Here is a 27,439-nt window from a genome sequence, read left to right as displayed (position 1 = left end):
AATATTTCCAATTTTGCAGACGGATCCTTTTACAGGAGCCTTTTTTCCTAACCCTCCTTTGATCTTCTACTATTGGCCACCTAACCCATGCAAAACCTCTAGTATGGAGCTCAATTCACAGAGAAGAGACACATTCCTTACTGGGAACTTAAAGCAAATATGTCACCAACAATACCTTTGCATCTGGTCCCTCTGGTAAATTCAATATTAAAATTATTGACTTCTTGCCAATTTAAAAATCTTATTTACTGCAATTATTGTAGGGAGTGTCCACCCATCCACATAGGTGAAACAGGAAGGTTGCTACCAGACCATTTCAGGGAGCACATTAGCACCATTAAAACCAAAGTTCTTGTAAACCCTATTGTGAATCATTTCACATCCCTCGATCACAGCCACACTGATCTTTCTGTTTGTGTTCTTTCACAGAGCTGTAAAGACAATTCTCAAAGAAAGACTGAAGTAGCTAAGCTATTTCTCAGCCTGGATTCACATTTTGCTCCAGCTCTTAATGGCTCACTAAGTTTTTAACGTCTCTCCCCTCATCTTCTCTAATTGCAGTGTTTTTCACCTACTCCCATTTTTTCTCTTTTCAGCTCCCCAGGCTTTGTTCTCTCCTTTCTCTCCTAGATACATTTCCTGCTTTTTTCTTTTCAGCTCCACACCTGACAAAGACCGTACAGCTGAAACATTGTGTCTTTAACCCTTTTTCCTTTAATGCATAGATGAAAAACATTTAACCTTTTCTTTCCTTATTACTGATTTAATGTGCATGTTTGTCATTTGAGTGGCACCCACTTGATCTGAGTGGCTGGGTAAGGCCTTGTCCTATTTCTGTTGTTTTATGAGTAGTGTTACTGTAGGTGCATAATGTAATTGTACATTCTAATGCAATCATTATAGCTAAGAATTTCAAAATGTTACAACAAATTGTAATTACATATATGAATTAGTAAAAGTTACAGTTAGGTCCATAAATATTTGGACAGAGACAACTGTTTTTGGTTCTGTACATTACCACAATGAATTTTAAATGAAACAACTCAGATGCAGTTGAAGTGCAGACTTTCAGCTTTAATTCAGTGGGTTGAACAAAATGATTGCATAAAAATGTGAGACAACTAAATTTATTTTTAACACAATCCCTTTATTTCAGGGGCTCAAAAGTAATTGGACAAATTAAATAACTGGAAATAAAATGTTAATTTCTAATACTTGGTTGAAAACCCTTTGCTGGCAATGACAGCCTGAAGTCTTGAACTCCTGGACATCACCAGATGCTGGGTTTCCTCCTTTTTAATGCTCTGCCAGGCCTTTACTTTCAGTTGCTGTTTGTCTGTGGGCCTTTCTATCCGAAGTTTAGTCTTCAACAAGTGAAATGCCTGCTCAATTGGGTTAAGATCAGGTGACTGACTTGGCCATTCAAGGATTTTTCACTTCTTTGCTTTAATAAACTCCTGGGTTGCTTTGGCTGTATGTTTTGGGTCATTGTCCATCTGTATCATGAAACGCTGCCCAATCAGTTTGACTGCATTTAGCTGGATTTGAGCAGACAGTATGTCTCTGAACACCTCAGAATTCATTCGGCTGCTTCTGTCCTGTGTCACATCATCAATAAACACTAGTGTCCCAGTGCCACTGACAGCCATGCACGCCCAAGCCATCACATTGCCTGACTTCACCATGTTTTACAGATGATGTGGTATGCTTTGGATAATGAGCTGTTCCACGCCTTCTCCATACTTTTTTCTTGCCATCATTCTGATAGAGGTTGATCTTAGTTTCATCTGTCCAAAGAATGTTTTTCCAGAACTGTGCTGACTTTTTTAGATGTTCCTAAGGCTTATGAGTGGCTTGCACCTTGCAGTGCACCCTCTGTATTTCCTTTCATGCAGTCTTCTCTTTATGGTAGACTTGGATATCGATACACCGACCCCCTGGAGAGTGTTGTTCACTTGGTTGGCTGTTGTGAAGGGGTTTCTCTTCGCCATGGAAATGATTCTATGATCATCCACCACTGTTGTCTTCCATGGACGTCCAGGTCTTTTTGCGTTGCTGAGTTCACCAGTGCTTGCTTTCTTTCTCAGGATGTACCAAACTGTAGATCTGGCCACTCGTAATATTGTAGCAATTTCTCAGATGGGTTTTTTCTGTTTTCGCAGCTTAAGGATGGCTTCTTTCACCTGCATGGAGAGCTCCTTTGACCGCATGTTGTCTGTTCACAGCAAAATCTTCCATATGCAAGCACCACACCTCAAATCAACTCCAGGCTTTTTATCTGTTTAACTGATAATGACATAACGACGGACTTGACAACACTTGCCCATGAAATAGCCTTTGAGTCAATTGTCCAATTACCTTTGAGAAATTAAGGGATTGTGTTAAAAAGATGCTTTAGTTGCCTCACATTTTTATGCAACTGTTTTGTTCAACCCACTGAATTAAAGCTGAAAGTCTGCACTTCAACTGCATCTGAGTTGTTTCATTTAAAATTCATTGTGGTAATGCACAGAACCAAAATTAGAATAAAGTTGTCGCTGTCCAAATATTTATGGACCTAGCTGTAACTGAGCCTGACCTGTAGACACTCAAACAAGCAGAAAATGTACTAACAACCTTGCTCCATATTCATAGAAGACTGCCTTTGCTTACCTCTGGAGTCTCCCAAAACTTTTCACATCTGTGGATATTATAAACAGCAATTCCAATGAGAAAACCTGGCAAAAGAATTTAATAGCCATGAAGACATTACTTCATATCACTTCTCAAAAATAATACTGTGGTCATAAACAATCAAACTTCCCACTAAGGTAGAAGAAAACGAAATGCATCTCAAGTTTAAAAAATGTAATTGCTTGACATAATTAATGACTTATTGCCGTCAGAGTGCAAACAAAGCTGTAATTTTGTATCAGTTTAGAGGCAAAAGTTGACCAAATTTGTATTTTCAGTTTTCTTTCTGTTTTATAAAAATTGTCTTTTAAAATTTTGTTGCTGGGGCAATAAAAACTATTCCGCAGTTAAATTGTGTTTACAGCCTGTTTGCATTATTGTTGTTGAATCATTTCTTAGCAGAGCAGAGATGAGTGGGGATATCCACAAATGTATTTACATTTATTTTCTTAGCAGATGCTTTTATCCAAAGTGACATACAATACAGCTCGACATAATTGAGGAGCAACTGTTGGAAGACTGTTTGGGAACAACTGTTACAGGACAAAATTACAAAATAGATATCCACAAATGAAATGTTCAAAACAAAATATAAGCGAGTTTCCATTTCCAGATTTACAAAAACCTAACAGCTTTCAGTTACATCGAAATTCATCAAATAAGAGAGCTTTCAAATACTTCTTGAACACATTGAGAGAGTCAGAGTTTTGAATGGAGATGGGTAGCTCATTCCACCAGACTAGAGCTACACATGAAAAGAGTCTGAACTGACATTTGGTACCTCATGGAGGTGGCATCACCAAATGACATTTATCAGAAGATCTGAATGGTCAAGAAGGAGCATAGGACCTGAGAAGTGTCTCCATATAGATATAGGTGCAGACCCACCAACTGCTCTGTAGTCAAGCATCAAGTGTTTGAACTTAATATGTGCCACTACAGAAAGCCAGTATAGTGAGCTATAGATAGGAGTGACTTGTGGCCACCTGGGCTGGTTGAACAGCACAGATGCTACTGCATTTTAAATCATCTCTAGTGGATTGGTACCAAATGCTAGTGCTCTAGCCAGCACAGAGTTGCAGTAGGCCAGCAGTGACAAGACTTGAGCCTAAACCAGGAGTTGTGCTGCATACTCTGCCAGATCCAGTTTGATGTTGCCTATGTTGTATAGAGTGAATCTGCAAAACCAAGAGACCACAGTAATATGGTCCTTGAAGGGCAGTTGGTCATCAATCACTTCCTCAAGGATGAATACTGACTTGGCAGGTGTTAGTGAAAATAAACTAAGTTGAACAGAGTTACAGTGCTGAATAGATGGACGAGCTAGGAAAAGGAGAAGGTCGGTCTTTCGCTGCGCTGGAGATGGTGTTTCTTCATCAAGGTTGCAATATCAGTGAGAAATGTTGCAATTCTACGTGAAACCGTTTGGTCCTCTGGAGGGATCTACAGGTTTAACTGTGTAACATCAGTATGAGACTGTTAGGAGAAATCATGGAACTGGATGATAGGACCTAGTGAAGAGGTGCATAGGAAAAAAGGAGAGGGCCCAACACCGATCCTTGGTGTGCTCACCTGGCGTGCCCTTTACATCTCTCCATGCAAGGATCCACCCAAGAGTTAGGACTTAAACCACTTGAGGGCAATCCTAGTGATGCCAGGGTCAGAAATAGTGGCAAGCAGGATCTGGTGGTTGACCAGTGTCAAAGACAGAGGGAAGTTCTAGCAGAATGAGCACAGTTGATAGATATGATAAAGAAGTGAAAAAAGCTTAAAAAGGTAGTTGCAAATTCAAACTTTCTTTGTGTTAACTCATTGTGATTTTTGTCACAATGAAAGTGTTTTACATATTGAGATTATCCTTGATTTTTGAATGAAAATATCATTCTGCTGCTTGAAAATATAGTTCTAGGCTGGTTAGCAGTTATTTGTTTTTTCCCATACTAGTTTACTTATGACACATTCCATGAAATCTTTCAGCTTGCAACTGATGGCCTGTGACCTATTTAGCGCAAGATGAACATCCGTCCAGCTTTGAATAATACAGTACATCTTCTCTTCCACTAATTGAAGACTTCATCTTGAATAAAATGTAGAGATTTGTGCGTAGCTTTATTATAATATTTTAAAATGTACGTGTTTATATTTTATAAATATATAAAGAGCAATTGTGGATTGCTAGAATATGGGGGTGGAGGCAATGAACAGCACAGGATCCTCGAATGTCAGCCCTATTGCCTCCTTCTTTGAGACAGCTTTGCCCATAATAAACATTTTTGTAAGGAAAATTATAACATCCTTAAATTTACTTCATCCAATTCTGGGTCACAGGAGATCAGAGCTCATCAGTTGATAGGCAGAGACCAATGAAGATGAGTCACCAGTTCATTAAAAGATTAAAGAAAAATGTTTTTAAAAAAAATACTGGTAAACAACTTCTATGGCTTTTTTAAACCTTTCTTCTAATATTATTTTTTCTGATACAATTAAAAATTGTAATTCCATGCTGTTTGTAGACTCCACAATTATCTCATCCCATTTTCTGAAACCATTTTTCCTGATGAGTGACTTCCCTGACACCAGCTGTAGATTCTAGCTCTTCTTGGGGAACTCACAGGTTTTACCAAGCTAGCTGAGAGATATAATCCCTCCTGCGTGTTCTGAGTCTGCCACAGGGTCTCTTGCAAGTGGGATATGCCTAGAGCAGCTCTAGGAGAAGCTTCCTAAGGTGGAATATTTATGACATGACCAAGCCATGTGACTCTACCATGAGGTTCTGCTGAATTGCTAAGCTTCTCACCTTATCATGTAGCATCAGCTCATCCAACCTTTGTGAAGAGAGAGGAAAGGTTAGGAGCACGCACTGATACAGTGCTTTGCCGCTCCCACCACACGACAAACCAACTCAGGATCCAGATTAGGTCCCGAATGCAGCCATGCAACGGGTGATACCTCAGCGCCACACTAGTTCAGATGGAATGGAACAGTGTGAGATTTTTTTATGGTGGCTGGAGTGCCAATTCTGCCACCAACGCCCAAGTTTTTCCCTGCAGGTTGGAGGGTCTACATGCAGAAATGGATGCAGATTTGTGAAGAAATCTATGTTATTCTACGCATACTTGAAATTACTTTCTTTCACTCATTACCCACAGCTCATGACCCTAGGGGATGATAAGAATGTATATCGACTGGTCAACTGAGAGTTTTGTCTTTAGACTCTGAGACTAAGGATCTGTGCTGGTATCCCGAAGATTGCCGGTTTGAATCCCCATCACTGCCAAAAGAGATCCTACTCTGCTAGGCCCTTGAGCAAGGCCCTTAACCTGCATTTGCTCCAGAGGCGCTGTACAATGGCTGAACTTGCGCTATGTCCCCAAGGGGTATGCGAAAACTAACAAATTCCTAATACAAGAAATTGTATAACACAAAATAAAGAACAAAAATAAAAGAAAATTGCCCATGTAACAGCTGCTGACACTTAAGTCTGCTTGTCAATCTCACATTTCCTTTTTACCATCACATTATGAACAAGATCCCAAGGTATTTGAACTCCTCCAATAAGGGCAGTTGTTCCCCCCTCACTGGGAGAAAGCAATCCACTATTTCCCAAGAGTGAACCATGACCTCACACTTGAAGATGCTGATCCTCATCTTAGCCTTTTCACACTCTTCAGTGAATCTCTTACATGCATGCCGAATGCAACCATCAGATTAGGCACCCTTGACGTGTTGGTGGTGCTTGGTCAACATAGGGATACTCAGAGCTAGGACATCACCATATGATGGTCCAAACTATAAAGCCGTGTAGCCATCCTGGGATAGGGTTGCCAGGACAAACTGCTAGACCCAGGCCTGGGGGTGATGTTCACCTGCGAGGGCCTGGTGGTTGGTTAACTCATATAATCTCCATAACATGAGCCATTATATTGGCTCACCACCTGCAGTATGAACTGTGAATATTGGGTGTGATGGCTTTTTAGTGGCAGGCATAGGTGGGAAAGACCTGTATCGACTAGACTCTGGAAATGGAGACTGGCTTTGAGAATTTGATAACATAAGCACTGGCTTCATGCTTCACTGAACTGAATAAGCAGGTTAGAAAATGGATAGGTTGATGAACTATGTAATTAATGACTGTGATATAACGGGTCCGCAGCTCCAAAATAATGGCTAGTTTTGCATAATCCGTTTGGCCATGTCAGTCTCCGTCTGCGCTCGCGCAACTGTGGGGAACTGATGTGGCAATTGGGCAAAATCCACCTGCACGTGAAGGTGTGATCATCCTCGATTGCCTCATTGGCTTCCTGCAGTGCATTATTGAGACACTGCACCCACAGAGCCATATACTGTAAGTATGGGCCGGCACAGGAAATCGGAAAAGAAGAAACAATGATGCAGGTTAAGGAGAGAAGAAGGCAGGAGGCCGTAAAAGCCGTTGTGGGAGCGAGCGAGTGAGAGCGCAGGCTTGCTAGTGAGAAAATGCAGGCAGCTGGGAGGAGAGTCCTGGAAGAGTGTTACGCTGACACTTGGGGTGGATGGATTGGGTCACTCCTGCTGAGCATTTCAGAGGAACAGGAGTGACCAGGATTATGGACGGCTATCTGCAGAAGTCGAGGAGGCTTGGGAGGGAGAGCCCCAGCATGAGCTTCCTGGTTGTTGGGGACCCAAGTCTTGGTCCGGTGATGGAGCCTGTACATAGCCAGGGGACAGAAGGCAACCGGACTTGAAGGAAGGTCAGCTTCACCTGCTGATAGGGCGAATCCCCTGTTGCAAGGCCCATAAGGGACAAACAGGGGAGCTGACAACTAATAGGAAGAAGGCACCAGGTTTTTAAAAAAAGGACAGCATCCTGCCATGGTTTTAACCTTATTCTTTTTTTTATTATTATTTTTATATTGTGATTTTAACCTTCACTTTTCACCTGCTTTTATGGATTATTTATTTATGAATTATCATTTAGCACTGCACTATTTTATTTGGACACTTGTTTTGGTTTGTTTTAATAAAAGCACTGAACACTTTTACACCATCTCCTTACTCCCCACCTGCCAGCTCATTCAGTTACGTTATCAACAGTGTTGGGTTTGAGACGCTCTCAAAGGAGAAGAGGGAGCAAGAAGCAGAACCCTCACCATCACCATGACACAAAGTTAAAAAGGAGCTGTCTGTTGCTTTAAATAATTTTTATTGGATTTAATCTAACTTACTGAAATGAAATGATAACTTCACTTGGTAGAGAATATTGTTGTATTTAGTCATAAGATCAACTGATACTAATGTTAATATAAAATGAAATTCAGACTAACCTTCAGGTAGAGTTCTTCCATCAGGAAACTTTATTGGTTTTGTTAATTTCCTTCCTATTTCAGGTACTGGTGGACACAAACGAAGAGATTCCTTTATACACATAGTGGTGTATGGAATTTTACTCAGATGGTCCCTTAAAATGAAAAAATAAATAAAATAAATGATTTTCTTGAAGATATTACAAAGAGAAACATAGCAGACGTGGACAGATTGATTTGTACCCTTACAGCTCATTGAAAAAGTGCTGTTTCCCTCCTGAAAAATGAAAAGTGATTCTCCCCTGTATACCTGCATGCCTTTGATATGTCATCGAGTAAAGCAAAGCAAGTGTGAAAACAGATGAAGTGTTGCTTATTCTACAAAGATATTCTAAAATGGCCTGGACACATTTGTTGGTACCCCTAGAAAAGATACTAGATAACTGGATTAGAGTGATTTTTCAAACTCGCTGTTTTCTTGAATTCATATCACACAAGTCTCCAATCATGCAATCAGCAAATGACAGAGCTCTCTGGGGAGATCAGAAAGAAAATTGTAGACGCACATGTTAAAGGCAAAGGCTAGAAGACAATTTCCAAGCAGCGTGATGTTCTGGTGACAACAGTTGCAAATGTTATTAAGGGGTTTAAGGTCCATGAGATAGTAGTCAACCTCCCCAAACACATTTGCAAGAGAAAAATCAACCCCAGAATGGTCAGAAGGATAGTGAAAATGGTAGACAAAAAGCCAAGGACAAGTTTAGCTTCCAAAGAGATACAAGCTGAACTCTAAGGCCAAGGTCCATCAGAGTCTGATTGTACCATTCGTTACTTTTTGAGTGACAGAGGTCGCAATAGAAGAAGACCAAGGAGGATTCCACTGTTGAAAGAAAAACATTAAAAAGCCAGACTGGATTTTGCTAAAATGCATATTGACAAGTCCCAATGTTTCTGAGAGAATGTCCATTGGACAGATGAGGCAAAATTGGAGCTTTTTGGCAAGTCACATCAGCTTTTTGTCCACAGGGGTAAAAATGAAGCTTTCAAAGAAAAGAATACTAGACCTTCTGTGAAACATGGACAAGGTTTGGTTATGTTTTGGGGTTGCTTTGCTGCGTCTGACATGAAGTGCCTTAAGTCTGTGCAGGGAACAATGAAATCTCAAGACAATCAAGACATTCAGTAGTCAAACATACTGGCCAGTGTCAGAAAGCTCTGTCTCAGTAACAGGTCATGGATACTCCAACAGAATAAGGGGCCAAAATACACAGCTAAAAGCACCAAAGAATGGCTAAAAATACAACATTGGACTAGTCTGAAGTGGCCTTCTAGGAGTCCTGATCTGAATCCATTTTAATGTCTATGGAAAGAACTGAAACCTGCACTCTGGAGAAGGACCACTTCAAACCTGACACCACTGAAGCAGCTTGCTCAAGAAGAGTGGGCCAAAGGACCTATGGACAGTGGTACATATGAGACCAGGTACCATGTACCTTTCCCATAGATTAGAGATTTCTATAAAGGTCAATGGTCTGTTTAACTTAAATGTGCAGTACGTTCTTTTAGTGTATCACTCAAGAGTTCAAATTCTATGTTTCATCTAGAAAACATCAAATCAATGAATAGATCAGTTATACAGTAAATACAACTTACTCATTGAAAATTATACTCAGTGGTTCTGTAATCAGTAAATCAAGGAGCTGGAATTGAACTGACCCAGCACCTGATACTATTCCTCCTCACCTTTTCCAAACTATTCCTGTACAGTTCCAGAAGTACATATTGTACTTATACACTGGAAAATATATGCCAAAGAGCAGTTATGAAGGTGACAAATGAGCAGATCTGTTGCAGAACAGTACACTTTAAGTAGTTGGACTTTACTTAACAATCTTCACATACAGTTAAGTATCTCCGTCCTTTTTATCTATAGATTTTGAAACATATTTATTTGTAAGTATTCAATACACTTCTTCTATAAGATAGCAGACATAGAAATCCTTCTCAGGTGACTCAGAAGACTCAGTCAAATGAAGATCTTCCTCCGTTTACCATTATATCACCCCCTAAAGAGATATGTGTGATGTTCCCTTAATCTGTAATCCTGCTATTAAATCACCTCTTTCCTCTGCATAACCTTTGGATTACCAGACATCCTTCAATTATGGATTAAAGGAATAAAGATATACTTTACCAGTCCATGGTTTCTTCCCCTGAAAGCACATCCTGTATTTCTTCTCTACATTTTTGCTGGTGTTCTGGGTGTAAAGCCAAATTGTACAGGATCCAAGAAATGCCACTAGCTGTGGTGTCGTGTCCTTCAAACATAAATGTGTCCACCTCTGCTCTTATGTCCTCATCGGAAAGGCCTTTGCCATCTTCATCCTGAAATGAACAAACTATTAGATGAACTACATTTATTTTTCTGCAGAATTAAACTTTACGTGCAGAGAAACGGTGTTGTGTCAAGTTTTGCATATTAATTAATTTCCTGCAATAAGTCTGTGTGCATAGTTATATTTTACAGTAGTTTACTGTCAGTAAAAGGGTGGTGGGGGATGAGTTTTGCCATTCAGGTGGCTGCAAAAATCTACACACCACCAAATCAAAATTTTTGCCCACACAACTCTTTCAAAAATATTCAAATGTGGCATGAAAACCGCACATCTGGCAACCCTGCTGCCAAGTCAGAAGTTCTTTCTAATGTTTCTTTCTTTTTAGTCATTTTTTAGTCATTCTGTAGCCAATTTTTTAGTCATTCATATATACAACCCCAAATCAGAAAAAGTTGGAACAGTATGGAAATACAAATATATATATATATATATACTGTATATATATATATATATATATATATATATATATATATATACTGTATATATATATATATTTCATATTTTGTCTGGTCATGTTCATTTCATTTTTTTAATGTACGTCTATTCATCCATAAAAGAAAAATTTAATTAGTAACTTACTGTAGTGGACAGTAGAATATCCAGAAAGTCAAGGTATCGTTTCTTTTGAATTTTAGAAAGTTCCTTCTCATCCTTCAGAGCTTTTTTTCTTTCTTTGATCACTTCCTCTACAAATTTAAAGAGAACAAAGTCAACAGTCCTAAGCAATTTAAAAGCCTTACTGGAGTGCTCTTCTAACCTTATTTTTCCTTGCAGCATAATTTAAACTCCTCAGACCTTCCTAGTAATTTCATATTTCTCAACCCCATAGTAACCCTGATTAGTAAATCGGCTGGGATTGGCTTCAACAGACCCCCGTGACCCTGTGTTCGGATTCAGTGGGTTGGAAAATGGATGGTATAGACTTGATGAAAACTATTGGGTTTAATATGAGTTGAATTGTGATGTTTGATAAAGTTTACACCCTCTTCTAATTCATTGGATTTGTGTGTTATGTTTTAGCCAGGGATCCTTCCTTAGCTTGTGTTCAAACTTACCTTTTTATGTCATCTTTGTTCATATTTTATTCCTTTGTTTATGTTAATATTACGCTTTATCTTGATTGTCTGCATTATTTTTATTATTATATGTTTTTAATTAGTTTTGTGTATTACTTTGTTTGTACTGTACGTATCCTGGCTTGTCCCACCATGTTTCTTGTCTTTTGTTGGTGGCTCCCCAATATTATTTTAGCCAGGGGTCCTCCAATAGCTGGGGTTCAAATCCTTGTTTTATGTCCTTTTTGTTAATTTTTGAATCATTTATTTATGTTAATGTTTTGTTTTTGTTGTTTATTATCTGCATTGCGTACTATGCCTTTGTGATGTTCCATGTGTTTTGTGGGTTGTCTGCCCAAGAGGCAAGGCCACCTGAAAATCACCACCAGGAGCTGCTCTCTGCTCTATAAATTCAGAGGGCCTCCTATAGTTCCTGGTGGTTCATGTTGAATGCTCTCTGGAGTGGGTGAGCCAATTTTCTAAGGTTTCTTGTGCTTTTTCTTTGGTATTTTCTAGATTTTTGAGCCTTTGCTCTTTTGACCTTTTCCATTGACTTGTGTTTTGGGATTTTGTTTGCTTTTGGAATTGCCCTTTATAGGCATTGTATGCCCCTTGTGTTCTTCAGAGCTTCACAGCTTTGTTCAGAGCCTTTTGACAGTGTTTTTCCACCATGCGTCTCCTAGTTCAGGACACCCAAGAGCCAGGGACACTTGTCCATCTCCATTGAGAGACTATAAAGGCTAAGGAAAAACACAGCTCCTTGCAGTACATTGTATGCGCTGAGTGTTGATGAGTTCTCTTTGATTACTGCTTTGCTTTTTGTTGATTTACTGCATTTTGATGTCTTTGCTCTGTTTTTTTTACCTCTTTCTGGATTAGTGTATGGAAAGTTGTTTGCAACTGGATTGACTGTTTTTATGGCAACTCTTTCTTTGCCCTTTGTGTTAGTCTGAGCTTTTTCTGCTACAGAGCATTGTTGTAAAATAAATCTTTATTTTTAAAAGATTCCTCATTTGCCCTTTCTGTTATACAAATGAAATGTTGACAGTGACCTTATCTCCTGTAGAGACTGTTGCAGTCATTTTTAGAACTTTATAAGTACCCATTTTGAAGGCCTGCTTCCCAGCCCGTTTGGAGGCCTTTTGGGGATTTTGTTTGGAGGAAATCCACTGGTTGTGACAGATTATGCCGCCTGGTGACAAATCCAAGTGAACAAAGTCTAAAAGTGACAAAGCACCTCAAAAAACACTGATTATTGTCAGCTTCCAAATCTGTAACTGCCCTTCAGATCTATGACCTCTCTGCTTCTCACTAGACGAAACACTCTCCAGGCCATCTCCCATGGGTCACTTTCAGTTTTCAGTTAATGCCTCCAAATATTTTCAGGATCAAGGATATGTTCTGGAGCCCCTGGAGCCCTCCTTATAGAGCTCACTTTATTAGAGCTGGGTAGACCAGCAGGTAGCTGGGACAATGAAACAGATCTCCGTACTGCCACTCATCAGACTATTAGTGGTTAGCACAGACGTTAGTGCTGCTGTTTCCTGGGTTTGAACACCACACCTAGTTATTGTCTCTTTGAAGAATGCACATTTCTTTGGGTAATCCAATTTCCCACCCACAGTCCCAAAGACATGCCTGGTTAGATTAATTGGCCTCAGTTATGTGTGTGGGTATGAGTGAGTTCTCTGATGGGCTGAAGCAATGTGCATTATGGGCCTCTCCCCACTACCCTGACCTAGATTCAATTGCTTTGAGAATGTTTTGTAGGAAAATTTATGGTCTTATAAACAATTCTACATTATTTGTGATAGAATAATTATAACATAACAAAACATTCTCAAATACACAATGTATAGTGCCTTCCCAAAGTAATCCCTTTATTTTTTCACATTTTATGTTGGAACCTTACGCTAAAATCATTAAAATTTGTTTTTTCCCTCTTCAAACAATAATTAATATCCCAGATTCAGAAAGCGACAAAGCTAAAACAGGATTTTAGGAACTTGTGCATACTTATTAAAAATAAATATACTGAAATACCACATTGACATAAGTATTCAGAACTTAGCAATAACACTTGAAAACTGGCTTAGGTGAATTCCATTCGTTGATCATCATTGAGGTGATTCTACACCACATTTGGAGTCCATCTGTGGTTAATTAATTTGACTGGACATGATTAGGAAATGCACACACTTGTCTATAGAAGGTTCCACAGTTGAGCAAAGCCCAAGCCATGAGGTCAAAGGAATTGAATTTTCAGACAGGATTATGTCAAGGCACAAATCTGGAGAAGGCTATAAAATGTTTCAGCAGCATCAAAGGTTTCCAAGAGCACAGTGAACACCATAATTCTTAAACAGTATTAGTCTGAAATAACTGTGACTCTACTTCGTTGGGCCCTTGAGTAAGGCCCTTAACCTGCAATTGCTCCGTCCTGGGTATGACGTTAATCTGCATCCATCCCTGCACGTAGGCCCTCCAAACTGCAGGGAAAAACCTGAGTGTTGGTGGCAGAATTGGCACTCCGGCCACCATAAAAAACCTCACACTGGTTCCATTCTATCTGAAGTAGTGTGGTGGTGAAGTGTCACCCGTTGCATGGCTGCACTCGGGCCCTAATCTGGGATCCTGAGGTGGTTCATCGTGTGATGGGTGCGGCAATGCACTGTTTTAGCGCCTGCTCCTAACCTCTCTCTCTCTCTGTCTCTGTCTCTCTCTCTCTCTCTCTCTCTTCCTGGAGCTGGCTGCCTGGCCAAACTGAAGAATTGGAGGACAAAGGCTTTGGTAAGAGAGGTGAACATCAACCTGATGATCACTCAGGCTGAGCTCCAGGGAATGTTTATGGAGATGGAGGAAACATTCAGAGTGGCAACCACCACTGCAACACTCCACTAATTTGGATTTAATGGCAGAGTGGCCAGATGACAAATGGAGTTTGGAAAAAGACACCTGAACGGTTCTCAGACTATGAGAAACAAGATTCTCTGGTCTGATGAAACCAAGATTGAACTGTATGGTCTAAATACTAAGCTTTACATCTGGAGGAAAAAATGCACCACTCATTACCTGAGCAATGCCATTTCAAGATTGAAGCATGGTGGTGGCAGAATTATGCTCTAGAGTTGTTTTTCAATGAAAACCCTGGACCTTAGTCTTGGAGAAGGTTAATCTTCCAACGAGACATTGAACCTAAGCAGAAAGCAAAGATAACACAGGAGTGGCCTAAGGATAATTCTGTGAGTGTTCTTGAGTTGCCCAGCCAAGGCCCAGACTTGAACCCAATCAAACATCTTTAGAGAGACCTGAAAAAAGCTGTCCAATTCCACTGTCCACTGACAGTCTCCATCCAGCCTAACACAGTAGGAAAGGATGTGAAGAGAAGAATGGCAGAAAATCCAGAAATCTAGGTGTGCAAAGCTTATCACGTCAGACACAAGAAGACTCCAGGCTGGAATCGGTGCCAAAGGGGCTTTGATGAAGTACTCAGTAAAGGTTCTGAATACTTCTGTCAATATGATATTTCATTTCTTTTTTTTTTTTCCTTTTAATAAATTTGCAAAAAAATTTACAATCTTCTTTTCACTTTCTCAATCTGTAATACTCAGTGTTGTTTGATGAGGGAAAACATGAATTTAAATTATTTTAGCTACAACATAACAAAATGTATAAAAAAGTGAATAGGTCTGAATAATTGAAGAGCTGAGTTGCAAAATCAGCTAAGTACAGGAGACAACTTTTTGTGAAAAGGAGAAAAATAATTTCTAAGTATTTGAAATTATATTTTTTAAATTCTTTTTGCAGAATGTTGGTTGTTACATTACTGAAGGTCAATTGCTGGACATCTCAGAAATCTGAATATTTTACATTTTTGTAAAAAATAGGAAAAAAACATGCTTAGCAGATTTTGACGCTAAATCAATGCTATTCCATAAACCTATAAGTAGAAACTTTCATCAAAAGTGCTCTGGATCTTGAAATATTTTTATTATATAACAAAAGAAATTCAGAGCTTTTAGTCTCTAAACTATTTAGCTAAAAAGTATTGCTAAAAGTCATGAATTCCTGTTAAGCATTGTTTAAGTAGTAAATTAAACAAGTTATAAGCAATCTCTAGAATGTCACTATTCTACATCGTCTTCATCATATATTTCAGTATCACTGTCTGCCATTGGTTTAGTGTTTTTGTTGGCAGTTCCAATGACTGGGAGGTAGAACTCTTTAACTTTTTCTGATTGCAGATTGTCCATATTGACTCCCATTTTGCTAAGCAACATTTCGACATCCTTTGCTTTTACTGGATTAACAAAACAATTCAGTGGAAGTGGGTCAGCTGACAAGTTTTTTATTTTGCTGCCACGTTTCACAATACTGTGACTGCAAAAGTCGCCCGAATACGTGGTCTTTATGTTTATGTTACTTCTTGTTATTTCCACCACTCGAACTTTTGTCAAGTGAAATGGGAGCTTTTTTTTTGCAGACTTTTGCAGTTGCAGACTTGTAGTTAAGCACCTGCCAGTCTCTTCCTAAAACTCTCAGTGTGGCATATTGAGATGATTGGCTGGTGTACTTAGCAGCTTTTGGAACTAAGCTGGTTATGTATTTAACAGGTTTTGGAACTCACATCAAAATTTATAGGACTATATTTTGGTACTTAGCAGGTTTTGAAGCCCACTTCAATGCCAAGCACATAGCCGACCCTTTGATGAGTCACAACCATGCTTTACCTAAAGTTCGCCAAAAAATGTACTTAGCAGGTTTTGGAACTCACCCCTTCAATTTCTGAAGGCACTGTAATTTGTGGTCATAGAGGGCCAGAACCTATACTGGTGTCATTGAACTAAAAGGCAGAAGCAACGCTTGGATTGTACGGCAGTCTGTCACGGAGATCACTATGGCTATGTTTACAAGCCTCATTGCTCAATTCCAATTTTCTTTTCAGGCTGGATTTGCTTATCTTGATGATTCATACGTTCAAGTGACCTGTATCTAACTATAATGTGAATGCATCTGTCCATCGAAACGGTACGCATTCTCACACTGACTGTCCATCGAAACGGTACGCATTCACACACTGACATGTTTTATGCAAGAGTTATCTGAGTCACTAACAATAAAAAACTTCTTGTGGTATTATGTTGCATTCTATTTGAAATGGGAAGTCAGAATTATAGAGTCCCTAGTCTGAATTTTCAACTGGAATGCTCCCATAAGTTGCTCTGTCAAGTCTGAGTTTGTCCGAGTTCATATCATAATGTCAAACCAAAATGGCAAAATACACTGCAAACTTTGATAAGAGCTGTAGCATTAAAAGGTTTAAGAGCACTTCTGTCTATTTGTGTCTCATTAAATCAGTCTTACTATCCAACTTTATCTGAGGACATGCTGCTACAACATTTGGATATGCAAAATACCATGTCATTTGTTGTTATAAATTGCTATTTGTTCCAATGGAGCAAGCATAACAAATGTTTACCTGGATGTGTCCATATTGGTTTTCTGAATGTTTTACTGGAATGCGATAAACTCGGGTGTGATGTCATTCCCAGCTCCGAAATGTGACTATGAGGTAAATGGAATGCAGCATAAAAGCCAACAAAAACAACATGCTAGTATGGAAATATGAATATTTACTGCATATATTTATATACAAACACACACTGCATAATTAGAATATAATAACCACAGAAATTAGAATGTATAATATGATTAAGAACTTATTTTAATTAAGCACTTGTTTTACTATGTGTTTTACTTATAAGACATTATCGTTTATAAAAATATATTGTAATCTCACCACCAATAAGGTGTAAGTACTGTTCAGCACTGCATCGCACTGAGTCTTACATACAGTAGTTAATACACTAGAATGCATTGATATGCCCTGGGCTTATATGTAACTATTCCTCAAATATAAAATGACACCCTGAAAGTTGATACCAAAGATGGTGGAGAATTAGCAATAAGGACACATGATTGAAAAGTATAGGAGGCAAAGATGGCAAACTATGGAACGGTGTTGGCTATTAGCATGACAAATAAGGGCATGACCTTTGCTAAACTAGGCTTGACTGAAAGTTACCAGATAAAGATGGCAAATAGCCATTAGATGTTGTCCATTATCATAAGCAGGAGTGTCAAAGTATCTTATCTATATTAAGCTACTGTATGTTGTAGTGTGTGGCCAGAGCTCTTGCCTGGCCAGGATACCTCTATGCTGAATGGACTGGGGGTGGATGTGTGGCCAGAGCATTATCTCCCCCGGGAGGCTAGATGGCAACCCCCCTGGGTAGCAGCATTGCCTCGGACTCCCGCAGGGCTTAATGGGAGTTGGAGTTTGGTGCAGCCCTGTTGGGATCCGCCAGCACCACCAAAGGGTGCTGCAGCATGAGCTTCTGAGCCCTTCTGGGCAGTTCTTCCACCACACCCAGAAGTGCTGCTTAATGATTAATCAAGCACCCGGAGCACTTCCGGGTGCCTTATAAAAGGAGCTAGCAGCTATTACTCGGGAGCCAGAGTCAGGAGGAGGAAGACTACGCTTGACCCGAGGAGTGCAGGAGAAGGAAAAGAAAGAGAAAGAGTTATTGTTTGTGCATTGTGTTGTGCTTGGACTGTGTTGCTGTGTTTGTGAGAGACGGGGAAGATGTTTCCCACAAGGGAAAAGAAAAAATAAAAATCAGTGTGTGCCTTGCACTTGTGTCCCACGTGTGTCTGTATCGGGTTAAGCTGGCGGTGACAGCCTGGTGGTCCACAATATATAAAAATGTTTCCCAGCCCAGGGACAGTGGCTTTCATTGCAGACAGAGCACGGCTGTATTATGTTTTAATAAAAGTCTAAACTGAAACCAGAAGGCTTTTGGACTCTGTGTGATTTCCTGGCCTTGGATATTATTGGTTTGGGATTTTATTCTCAGACACTAGTAGCTTCTCATCATTGCATCTCATTTTGCTCTGAAGGATGACAAACATTTCATCATTAGTACATAATTAGGTCAATAAGGTGAAAAAAAAGCCAGAAGGCTAGCTTTTACTGTTTTCTGCAATTATTGCTGGTAGTGCTATACCAAGAATTAACTGGGTACAAGAAAAGAGTCATCAATATTGGGACCATGACTGTCGTCACAGCTGTAGCTCTCCTCCATTGTTGTTTCACCATGTTGCCATTGCTGGGTGAGGAAGACAGCACCCAGCCCATGTGTATAGGCAGGGAAAAAAAAAAACATATCAATTCCAATTTAACTGTTCTCATTCATGTTGCATGGCCAGAAATTGGATATGTATCTGATCCAGGAGCACATATGAAAGTGACGCAAATAGGATTAGAAAAGATCGGATTTCTGTGTTCACACAGCCCTGAAAAAATCAGATTTGTGTCCCATTAAGGCAAAAATTGGATTTGATTCAATAAAGTCAATAAGTTCTGTTTCTGGCAACGATGTAATGCTTCTCTGTTCACAAGCCAGAGTCACATGCATGTCACGTATAATATTATAATATTTAAGCAAGCACTTCTCAAATGTCATTTCATACGAGCTGCATAGCATCTCCCATTCCTGGGCAGTGTGTGCCTTCTGTAACATCTGTACAGTTTGAGCTGCCGATTCAGTAGACAATAAATGAGTGCTAATTGTAGCTTATGTTGGCTAATTGTTCAAATGTGTACATTTTCTGCTTTGCCAGTACATTACTGTGTCCAACAAGGGGCACTTACTCCCTGGGAGTGTGTTCATTTTTACTTTCTCGTATACATAGTATTAAGTATAGGGGTCGTGAAAAAATGCAACCTTGAGATTTTGATCAATTTTGACATTTTAGACCTTCCTGAGTCCGAAAGTATAATTTTTGAAATTATGTCTGTCTGTGTGTAAACATGAAACCACTCAGTCAATGAGATTTTGTACACCTGCTTGTGGTGTTATGGGTCCACAGCTCATTGAGCAAAGGCCATTTTTAAATAAGTAATCGATGTGCTCGCGGCTTAGTGAGGGGACGTTGGGCCATAGTGGGCCGCGGGATGGTCCGTAGGGTGTGGGCGTTTCTCACCTAGTGCACAGGTGAGGAACTGCCCACATTCATGATTGTCCCGTGGCTAATGCTGCAGCTGCTGTGGCCCTCGTCATTTTAAAAAGAAGCGCGAGTCGGTTTTAAAGGGGGAAAAAAGTGGAGAGAGAAAGGAAAGGAGAGGACGGAGGTTACCGGGAGCAGGAGAGGAAGCAGGTCGGTGAAAGAGAGAGAGAGCCGCAAGAGCGGCGGACGGCGAGCGAATGAACGCTCGTGGACAGCTGCGTGGAAGCTGGGTGTTAGGCCGACACCCAGGTGTTTGTGTTGATGTCGCTCCCGCTGAGCGATCAGGTAGCGGGAGTGACCAGGGAAGGCGACTGGCCGCAGAGAGGCCATGGAAAGGCAGCGGAAGTCGGGAGACTTGGTGCTGGAATCCCCAACGTGGGCGACCTGGCCGTTGGTTGGAAACCAAGTTCTCCGAGACTGGGATGAGTGCCATACCGAAGCCAGGGATCGGGAGGTCTCCAGTCTCATGCGTGTGTTTCAGGAGGGCAGCTGCAGAGAGCGTCTTGCCTGCTGCTTGGCCCAAACGGGATAAGCAGGTGAGACGCTAACAAACGCTAATAAACGATGCACCGGATTTGTTTGTTGTTTTAAGACTGCTTCCAAGAGAAGATTTTAACCTCTGGTTTTAAGGATTGTTTTTTTCTATTTATTGGTTTTACTCCCACGTTCTTTTTATGGATTATTTATTTAATGAAGAACTGTGAAGAACTGCACTATTTATGGAACACTGTTTTTGTTGGTTTTTAAATAAAAGCACTTTTGCACTTTTTACCTTCCCCTTGCTCAGTAATTTGCCTCCATTGACTAGCTCACTCGGTTACATTATCGACGGTGTTGGGTTCAAGGGTTCCCAAACAGCCATGGGAGTGTGGAGCCAGAACCCACATCGTCACACTGCTTTATATCAAAAATAAGGAATCCTATCAACGTTTGGGCCAATTCCGATAACCAGAAGTGGTACTTTAACTGAATAATTTCACAAATTTTCAAGTAAGCTATGGTTATAATTACAGATAGATGATTCAGATTTTGTATATATACTGTATGCATAATGATAAAAAGTAAACAGATATGAAATTTGAGAAAAAATTACTCAACCAGAAGTAGTATTTTATTTAAACAACCATCCAAATATTTTGTATCATGGTGTCACAGGAGGCTGGGGGGTCAGACCCAGCCGGGATGCCTGGAAGGACCAGGAGGTGGTCTATACATCTCCCTGGCCATGAGGGGACAACTGCCCTGGATGATGAGGGGACCACGGGGATGGAGCAAGGAGGCTCAAACCCACTGGGGCCCATGACCACCGCCAGGGGGCTCCCCGAGCGTCGTGGAGCCTGGGAGATCGACACTTCTGCCACACCTGGGAAGGTGGAAGAAGGACCTTCCAGGGATGCCTGGAGTGCTTCCAGGTGCAAGGGCAGCACTTCCGCCACACCAGGAAGTGCTGCCAGAAGAACGTCATCAAACACCTGGATCACATCCGGGTGGAAATAAAAGCGGCTGCCTTCCTACAGTCGGGAGCAGGAACAGGACGAAGCTCCCGGGACAGGAGGAAGAAAGGCGGCCCACAGACATTGCGAGAAAGGCCTGTGTGGAGGGTGATTTGTGCTGGGAGCACTGTGTGTTGTGACGATTTTATTCTGATAATAAATGTGTGTTTTATAAAGAAGTGGTGTTTGTCTGATGGTGTTCGGACCCATGCTCACAATAGAAATATAAATATGTACACAATATTAAAAACTGTATTCAATATAATGCATATTCTTTCAATAACTATTATTCATTTTATTTTAGTGTATACATCATCAGTTTAACAATAACGTGTGTGAGAGATGGCCGGCAGCTTATCCCAGCCAACACATCCAGGCCGCCAGATGGAGTCCTCCCTGAAGCATGGAGGTGCCCCGGATTCCCGCAGGGCATCGTGGGAGATGGAGTTCGACTTCACGGCCCTGCTGGGTACCGTGGGTGCCATCGGGTGACGCTGCAGGGAGACACAGATATTTCTATTTTCCCTACAGCCCGGAAAGAAGTCCCAAGTCATGGGGACGGAAGAACAGAAGTGCTTCCTGGCTGAAGAAAAATCTAAATGTTTAACGGACCCGGAAGTGCTAGTGAATCACATGGACTGAAGGACAGGAGCACTTCCGGGTCAAGGACTATATAAAGGATTATGGGAAACTCAGCAAGCTGAGCCAGAGTTGGGTGGTAGAGTGACGAAGTTACTTGGAGGAGAGGAGAATTGATTTATTTGTATTGATTATTGATTTATTGTTATTGGTGGTGTTAGTGGTGTCTACTGTGGCACAATATCGAAAAGAAGAAATTAAAATAATTCTAAGTGCTTTTACTTGGTGTCTTGGACATTTGTCTGCGGGGTTCACGGGGCAACAGCGACCCCTAGCGTCACATGTGTAAACCTTGAACATGCCATGTAAATATAAAAATGTAATGGGAACAATAAGCTGCTACGTCCCCGTCATGTTCCTGGTAATACATTTAATTTCATATTTTTTTTATTTCGGCCAACATTATCACATTTAAATGTAGCTAAATGCAGTTTTACCTATAACAATTTATTGCAAAAAATATTATATAATACTAACATGTCTTCTATGTGTTTAGGTGACTATAATTGTTTTTACTTTGCACGTAATCTAGGTAATGCATATATAATCATGAAAAACGTCTGCCACCATTTTCAGCCTCCCTAAGTGCAAATATATCATTTTAATATAAAGTTTAATTATAAATAGAGATAAATGATTGTGCATCGATATTATCAATTAGTAATGATGAGAAACAAAGAGATATGATATTTGAGAAATACTGCACAACTGGAAGTGGTTCTGATGACCTTTTCCTCTATCTCAGTATATGAGAAAGTCGAGGGGATCACACTCCCGATTTTTAGAAATACAGGACGTAATTGAACATGTATACATACCCCTTCAGTAATTTCCTTTTCCATGGTAAAAATATTAAGATAAGAGAAATATGGTCAAAATGGAAATATATATTTAATTGGTTTACATTGCAGCGTCTGCTCCCAGTATATAGTGTACTGTAATTATTTAGACATACAAATCCAGACTGAAGAGAAACCATTGGAACAGTATAATCATTGTCCAGTTCTTTAGTGGGACTGTACTTCTGGTACGGCAGAGTGTAGGAGATGGCCTTCTGGGTAGATGGTCCCTGACCCCTCATAAATGCACAAACATTTTGCATATACAGTGAACTATTTGTGACACATACAGTACCAGGTATGGGTAACTACAGCCTGAGCTATCTGAATATGTCTTTTATGGACTGGTCTTCTAAGACTCAAACACAGCACATTCTTTCGACTATCTGTGAGCAGCATACCTGCCCTAATCACTTAAGCCTGCCTGAAAGAAAGGTCCTTACTTCCACTGTAAGTATACTAATATAATTAAGCTCAAAACTTACACTTATCAAATAGTTATTTTTCAATTTGACTACAACTACACAAACCTTTTATTCATCCTCAGTGTTCCATTACATGTAAGAAGAATGCACCGATGGATTTCAACCACAGTAATGCCACACAACAGCATGTGTTAGAACGTATTGGCTGTACATTGCATTTCATTTTGCTGTAAATCTGCTGTTTTGACTAAATACATGAAGAAAAAATGTAATGTAAAGGAAAGTTGATTTTATTTTTGTTTTTACCTGTATGATGATGTGCTATCTTGCAGGATTTTCTGAACTTGTATCCAGCTGAGGTAAGATGGAAAATGATATCACTGTGTAATGGAAATGTCCTCAATCTTACATTGGTGAGATGACAAAGGTCATATACAGCTTGAACATAGGAATTTGTGTCACTGCAAGACAAATGAATACATGTTAATATTTATTAAGTATGAGCATCCACTGGGAGAAATGCATTTTACATGGATAAATATTTTTAATGATATTAAAGACTGTGATTCTGGTTCCTGGGGTGTGTGGGAGGCACAAGAACAATTATACCACTGATCTCCCATGTTGCTTCCCCACCATTTAATACCCAAAGTAAAGGTCCCTGTTATAAATACCACCAAAATAAAATTCACACCATAATAAAAACAGTTCCTAGGGATAGCTCTACTAAGACCTATCACACACTACTCTATTAATCCCATAGGGAAAATGGTCTTTTTACATGACCTTTAGGGGTCACAGCACAGATTCGGCATCCCTGGAGCAATTGTCAGGTTAAGGACCTTGTTCAAGGGCCCAGCAGAATAGCTTCTGGCAGTAATGGGATTTGAACCAGCAACCTTCCAGATACCAGTGCAAATCCTTAGCCACAAGGCTACTATTCCACCTTAAAAATGAGAACATCTGATGGGTCTCCTTCTCCTTGTTCAACGCTCAGAAACTACACCACATGTCAGCATGATTTTTCTCCACTCTAGTGCATCATGATTTTTTGGATGGTACAAGAAACCAATCTAATACAGAGGAGTGGCATCATTGAATATTGTCAAAAACTGCTAAATCAACTAATGAACTAAATGTTTAAAAACCCCTCTATTAATCTCCAGTGTTGTATAGAAACAAACTAGAAATACTTACTGTACTTGAGTATGTTTTGAGAATACTATGCTTTTACTTCACTTCATTTTCAAACACAAATGGCTGCTTTTACTCTGAAATGTTTTTTCTCTACTCATCTGCAGTATTAAACTACAAAACAAATGAGCTACATAATGAGCATTTTTATCCCACCGGCATTAAGACACAGTCACCAGAACAGGGCAGAAATGGATGTTGGTGACATGCAGTCCCAGTCTCGGTTATTTTGGAGCTGATCCACAGGCTACAGCAAAGTGTACATGTGTGTTTATGTGCTCTTGGTCATTCACCTTGTCACATTGAAGCAGGGGCGGCACGGTGGCGCAGTGGTAGTGTTGCTGCCTCGCAGCTACCCTAACTACAGGGTCACAGGGGTCTGCTGGAGCCAATCCCAGCCAACACAGGGCTCAAAGGCAGGAAACAAACCCCCATGCAGGGCGCCAGCCCACCGCAGGGCACACACACACACACACACCAAGCACACACTAGGGACAATTTAGAATCGCCAATGCACCTAACTTGCATGTCTTTTGGACTATGAGAGGAAACCGGAGTACCCGGAGGAAACGCACGCAGATACGAGGAGAACATGCAAACTCCAAGCAGGGAAGACCCGGGAAGCGAACCCAGGTCTCCTAACTGCAAGGCAAGTAAAAGGATGAATTAATAAAAAAAAAATAAGGAGAGGTCTTGCAATAACTTGTAACAGTTGTCGCGTGTGTTTAGTGTCATTGTCTGGTTGTACATTTTCATCTTTATTGTAAATAGTAAAAAATCTGAATATGTTTTGGAAACATATTGGGGCCAATAAAAGATACGGGGCTAAGCAGACCTTAAATAGTGAAGGTGCAGTAGCAAAGAAGAGGACAGGGAAGGAACAGCACCAGAGAGAAAGTTGCATATATATAAAAGGGAAAAACTAAGGCACCTACAGAAGATGTCAGGTAGACCTGGGTTCATTTTTATAGAAGGCAAGAGGAGTGGATGACATAAAGGATCTTTTTATCTTTTTTACGGTGAATTTGGGAGAGGTCCTGACATGTCTGTGTTAGGAGGCAGTGGAAGATAAATGATTCTCTGGATTGTAGTATGCAATAACAGACATTAAAAAAACAGTAATTCTACTGATGGGCACTTTAAAGGACATTTTCTCTCATTCTCTGTTAAACTTTATTGTTATTTATGTGTTTGTGCTTTATTAGAGGAGTGTTTTGTGTTGTAATCCATAAGTGTGCGGGGTGAACAGCACTGGATTTTTATAAATAGCTGATGTATTTGTTTTGGCATATTTTACACTATTTAGAATAACAAATTTCATTTCCAGTCATAAATTTTTGCTTCTGTTGGTGTGCTCTGTACTTGCTTTGTGGCTAGTAGAAGAGTAGTGTTGGTCTCTCATGTTCTGGTTTATTTGTTGTTTCTTCTCTTTTTGCTTCCATCCTAGGGATCAGGAGCACATATTATAATCATACAATTTTGGAGCGGGAGAAGAGTCTTGTGGAGCGGTACAAACTTATACTTGACTACACTTAACATCAGATACCTTCAAACATCTACTTGAGTAGTGTCAAGTCAAGTCAAGTCAAGTCAAGTTGGGGAGCATGCACACTGGTACAGTGCGTTGCCGCACCCACTACATGGCGAAACAACTCGGGATCCTGGTTGGCAACCCCCCAGGCAGACACAAGGTCCAGTCATACCCACCGGAAATGACCCTCCATCTGCTGCAGCCAGGTGTTACGTGGGCGACCCCTTGGCCTGGTCCAGCCACTTGGGTCCCCAACAGTGACAATGACTCTGACACTTTTACTCAATTATGGTTGTTGAGTACTTAATAAAACACTGTTAATAATTTTTATCACATAAAACTAAATTTATGAAGCAAAGTTGTTACAGACCTTTCCAGTTGACAGTTACTGTTGTAACTGAAAGCACATTTTAGTATGATATCAAGGGTCAGGAGGCTTATTTGCTGAAACATTTCCACAGACTCATCATACTTGTTTGAGTATCTTTCCATTTTTTTCTGCAAACAAAAACAATATATACCTTTTTAATTAAGACAATGCAAAAATTGGAAGAATGCTAATAAATAATTAGTAATATCCAGTCATACCAGCTAGTGTATAATGTACATTTTATTATGTGCTACAAACGTATATACTGTACATATGCAATATATGCTTTTAGGAATCTGTTCCAGAGAGCGCTCAAATATTTCTGGATGGGAAAGGCTAGACGCCAGAGGTCCCCTCATGGCACTTATCATAAAACTTTCTCTCGTTATAAATAAACTTATAATCGCTAATTACTTATTACACACATATTTAACTTTTGAGAGAAAAATTGAGTACTCAGGGAAACCCAAATAGACTTGGGAATATCATACAAACTCCACATAAAGAGTGAATAAATCAGGAATCAAACCAAGGAACAGGGAGGTGTAAGGCAGCAGGCCTATGGACTATGCCACCCTAATTACAGTATATAAAAGTTATCCATTGATCTATCTATTTTCAAACCTGTTTAGTCCAATTCAGGTTTGGACAGGAATGGAAGATGCAGTCTAGTGCTAAGTTACCATATTTTGAATCACCAATTATTAAAAATCTTATTATCCAGCACTTCACCAAATCTCCATAATTACTAGCCTAGCATTCAATCATTTCCACTATAAAAAAAAAGTTATAACCGGCAAGTCATTGTACTAATTAATTAATTATAGGTTGACCAATGCGAACTAAACCTAGCTGCCATAGATAACACAGAAAGTCATACCAGCAGAACATTTACAGAATCCCCCATTACTTTCACGTATGGTTTTAAGATATCATAATGGAATCCAGGTGTCAGGAGTCTTCTATGTCTGAACCATTTACTGCCATCGGAGACTAACAAACCTTCACCTGTAAAGATAAATAAATGATTAAATAAATGCACAGTGAACAATGAATAACCTGAAAATGGTACTTTGCTTTATTACTTTTTAAAATTCAGTTCAATGTAACTGTTTTTCTTTGAATTGTTTGCCTTTTAATATGCATTATCACTAATGATGAGCAAACCCCATTGAATTAGGTTCGTCTCGAGTTTGGCAAAATTGTAGAAATGTTTGGGAACTCACTATTCTTGTGGTAACAGGCTGCCGTCTAAGAACAGACTTGAAGCTGGGAATAAGATGAATCAGGCTGTGGTCACATTTGCGCAAATGAGCCAGTAGTTTACATTTAAAGACATCTTTAACATTTGAATACAGCAGGTCCAGCTTGTTGTTCCTTCAAGTGGAACCAGTCACAAACTGGTAGAAATTTGTCATTGTTTGTTCCAATGGTTGAAGTCACCACATATTATAACTGCAGGGTTGGAGTGA

At 40.0% G+C, this 27,439-nt stretch overlaps 1 protein-coding gene across 1 annotated transcript in view; it reads right to left on the bottom strand.

The window, feature by feature from the left end:
• LOC120538356 (cytochrome P450 4B1-like) overlaps positions 1–27,439 on the bottom strand; it is a 45,069-nt gene that overhangs the window by 4,124 nt on the left and 13,506 nt on the right. Inside the window, exons 4-10 of the mRNA XM_039767833.1 lie at positions 26,848–26,975; positions 25,968–26,095; positions 23,179–23,333; positions 10,931–11,037; positions 10,150–10,340; positions 7,977–8,110; positions 2,653–2,717 (exon numbers count right to left, since the gene is read on the bottom strand). Coding sequence (XP_039623767.1) covers positions 2,653–2,717; positions 7,977–8,110; positions 10,150–10,340; positions 10,931–11,037; positions 23,179–23,333; positions 25,968–26,095; positions 26,848–26,975 — 908 coding nt within the window. The remainder of the gene's footprint in view (positions 1–2,652; positions 2,718–7,976; positions 8,111–10,149; positions 10,341–10,930; positions 11,038–23,178; positions 23,334–25,967; positions 26,096–26,847; positions 26,976–27,439) is intronic.

This window comes from Polypterus senegalus, chromosome 10 (genome assembly GCF_016835505.1).
Source record: "Polypterus senegalus isolate Bchr_013 chromosome 10, ASM1683550v1, whole genome shotgun sequence".
In the NCBI taxonomy this organism is placed as follows: Eukaryota; Metazoa; Chordata; class Cladistia; order Polypteriformes; family Polypteridae; genus Polypterus; species Polypterus senegalus.
This window is presented reverse-complemented; position numbering and strand designations above follow the sequence as displayed.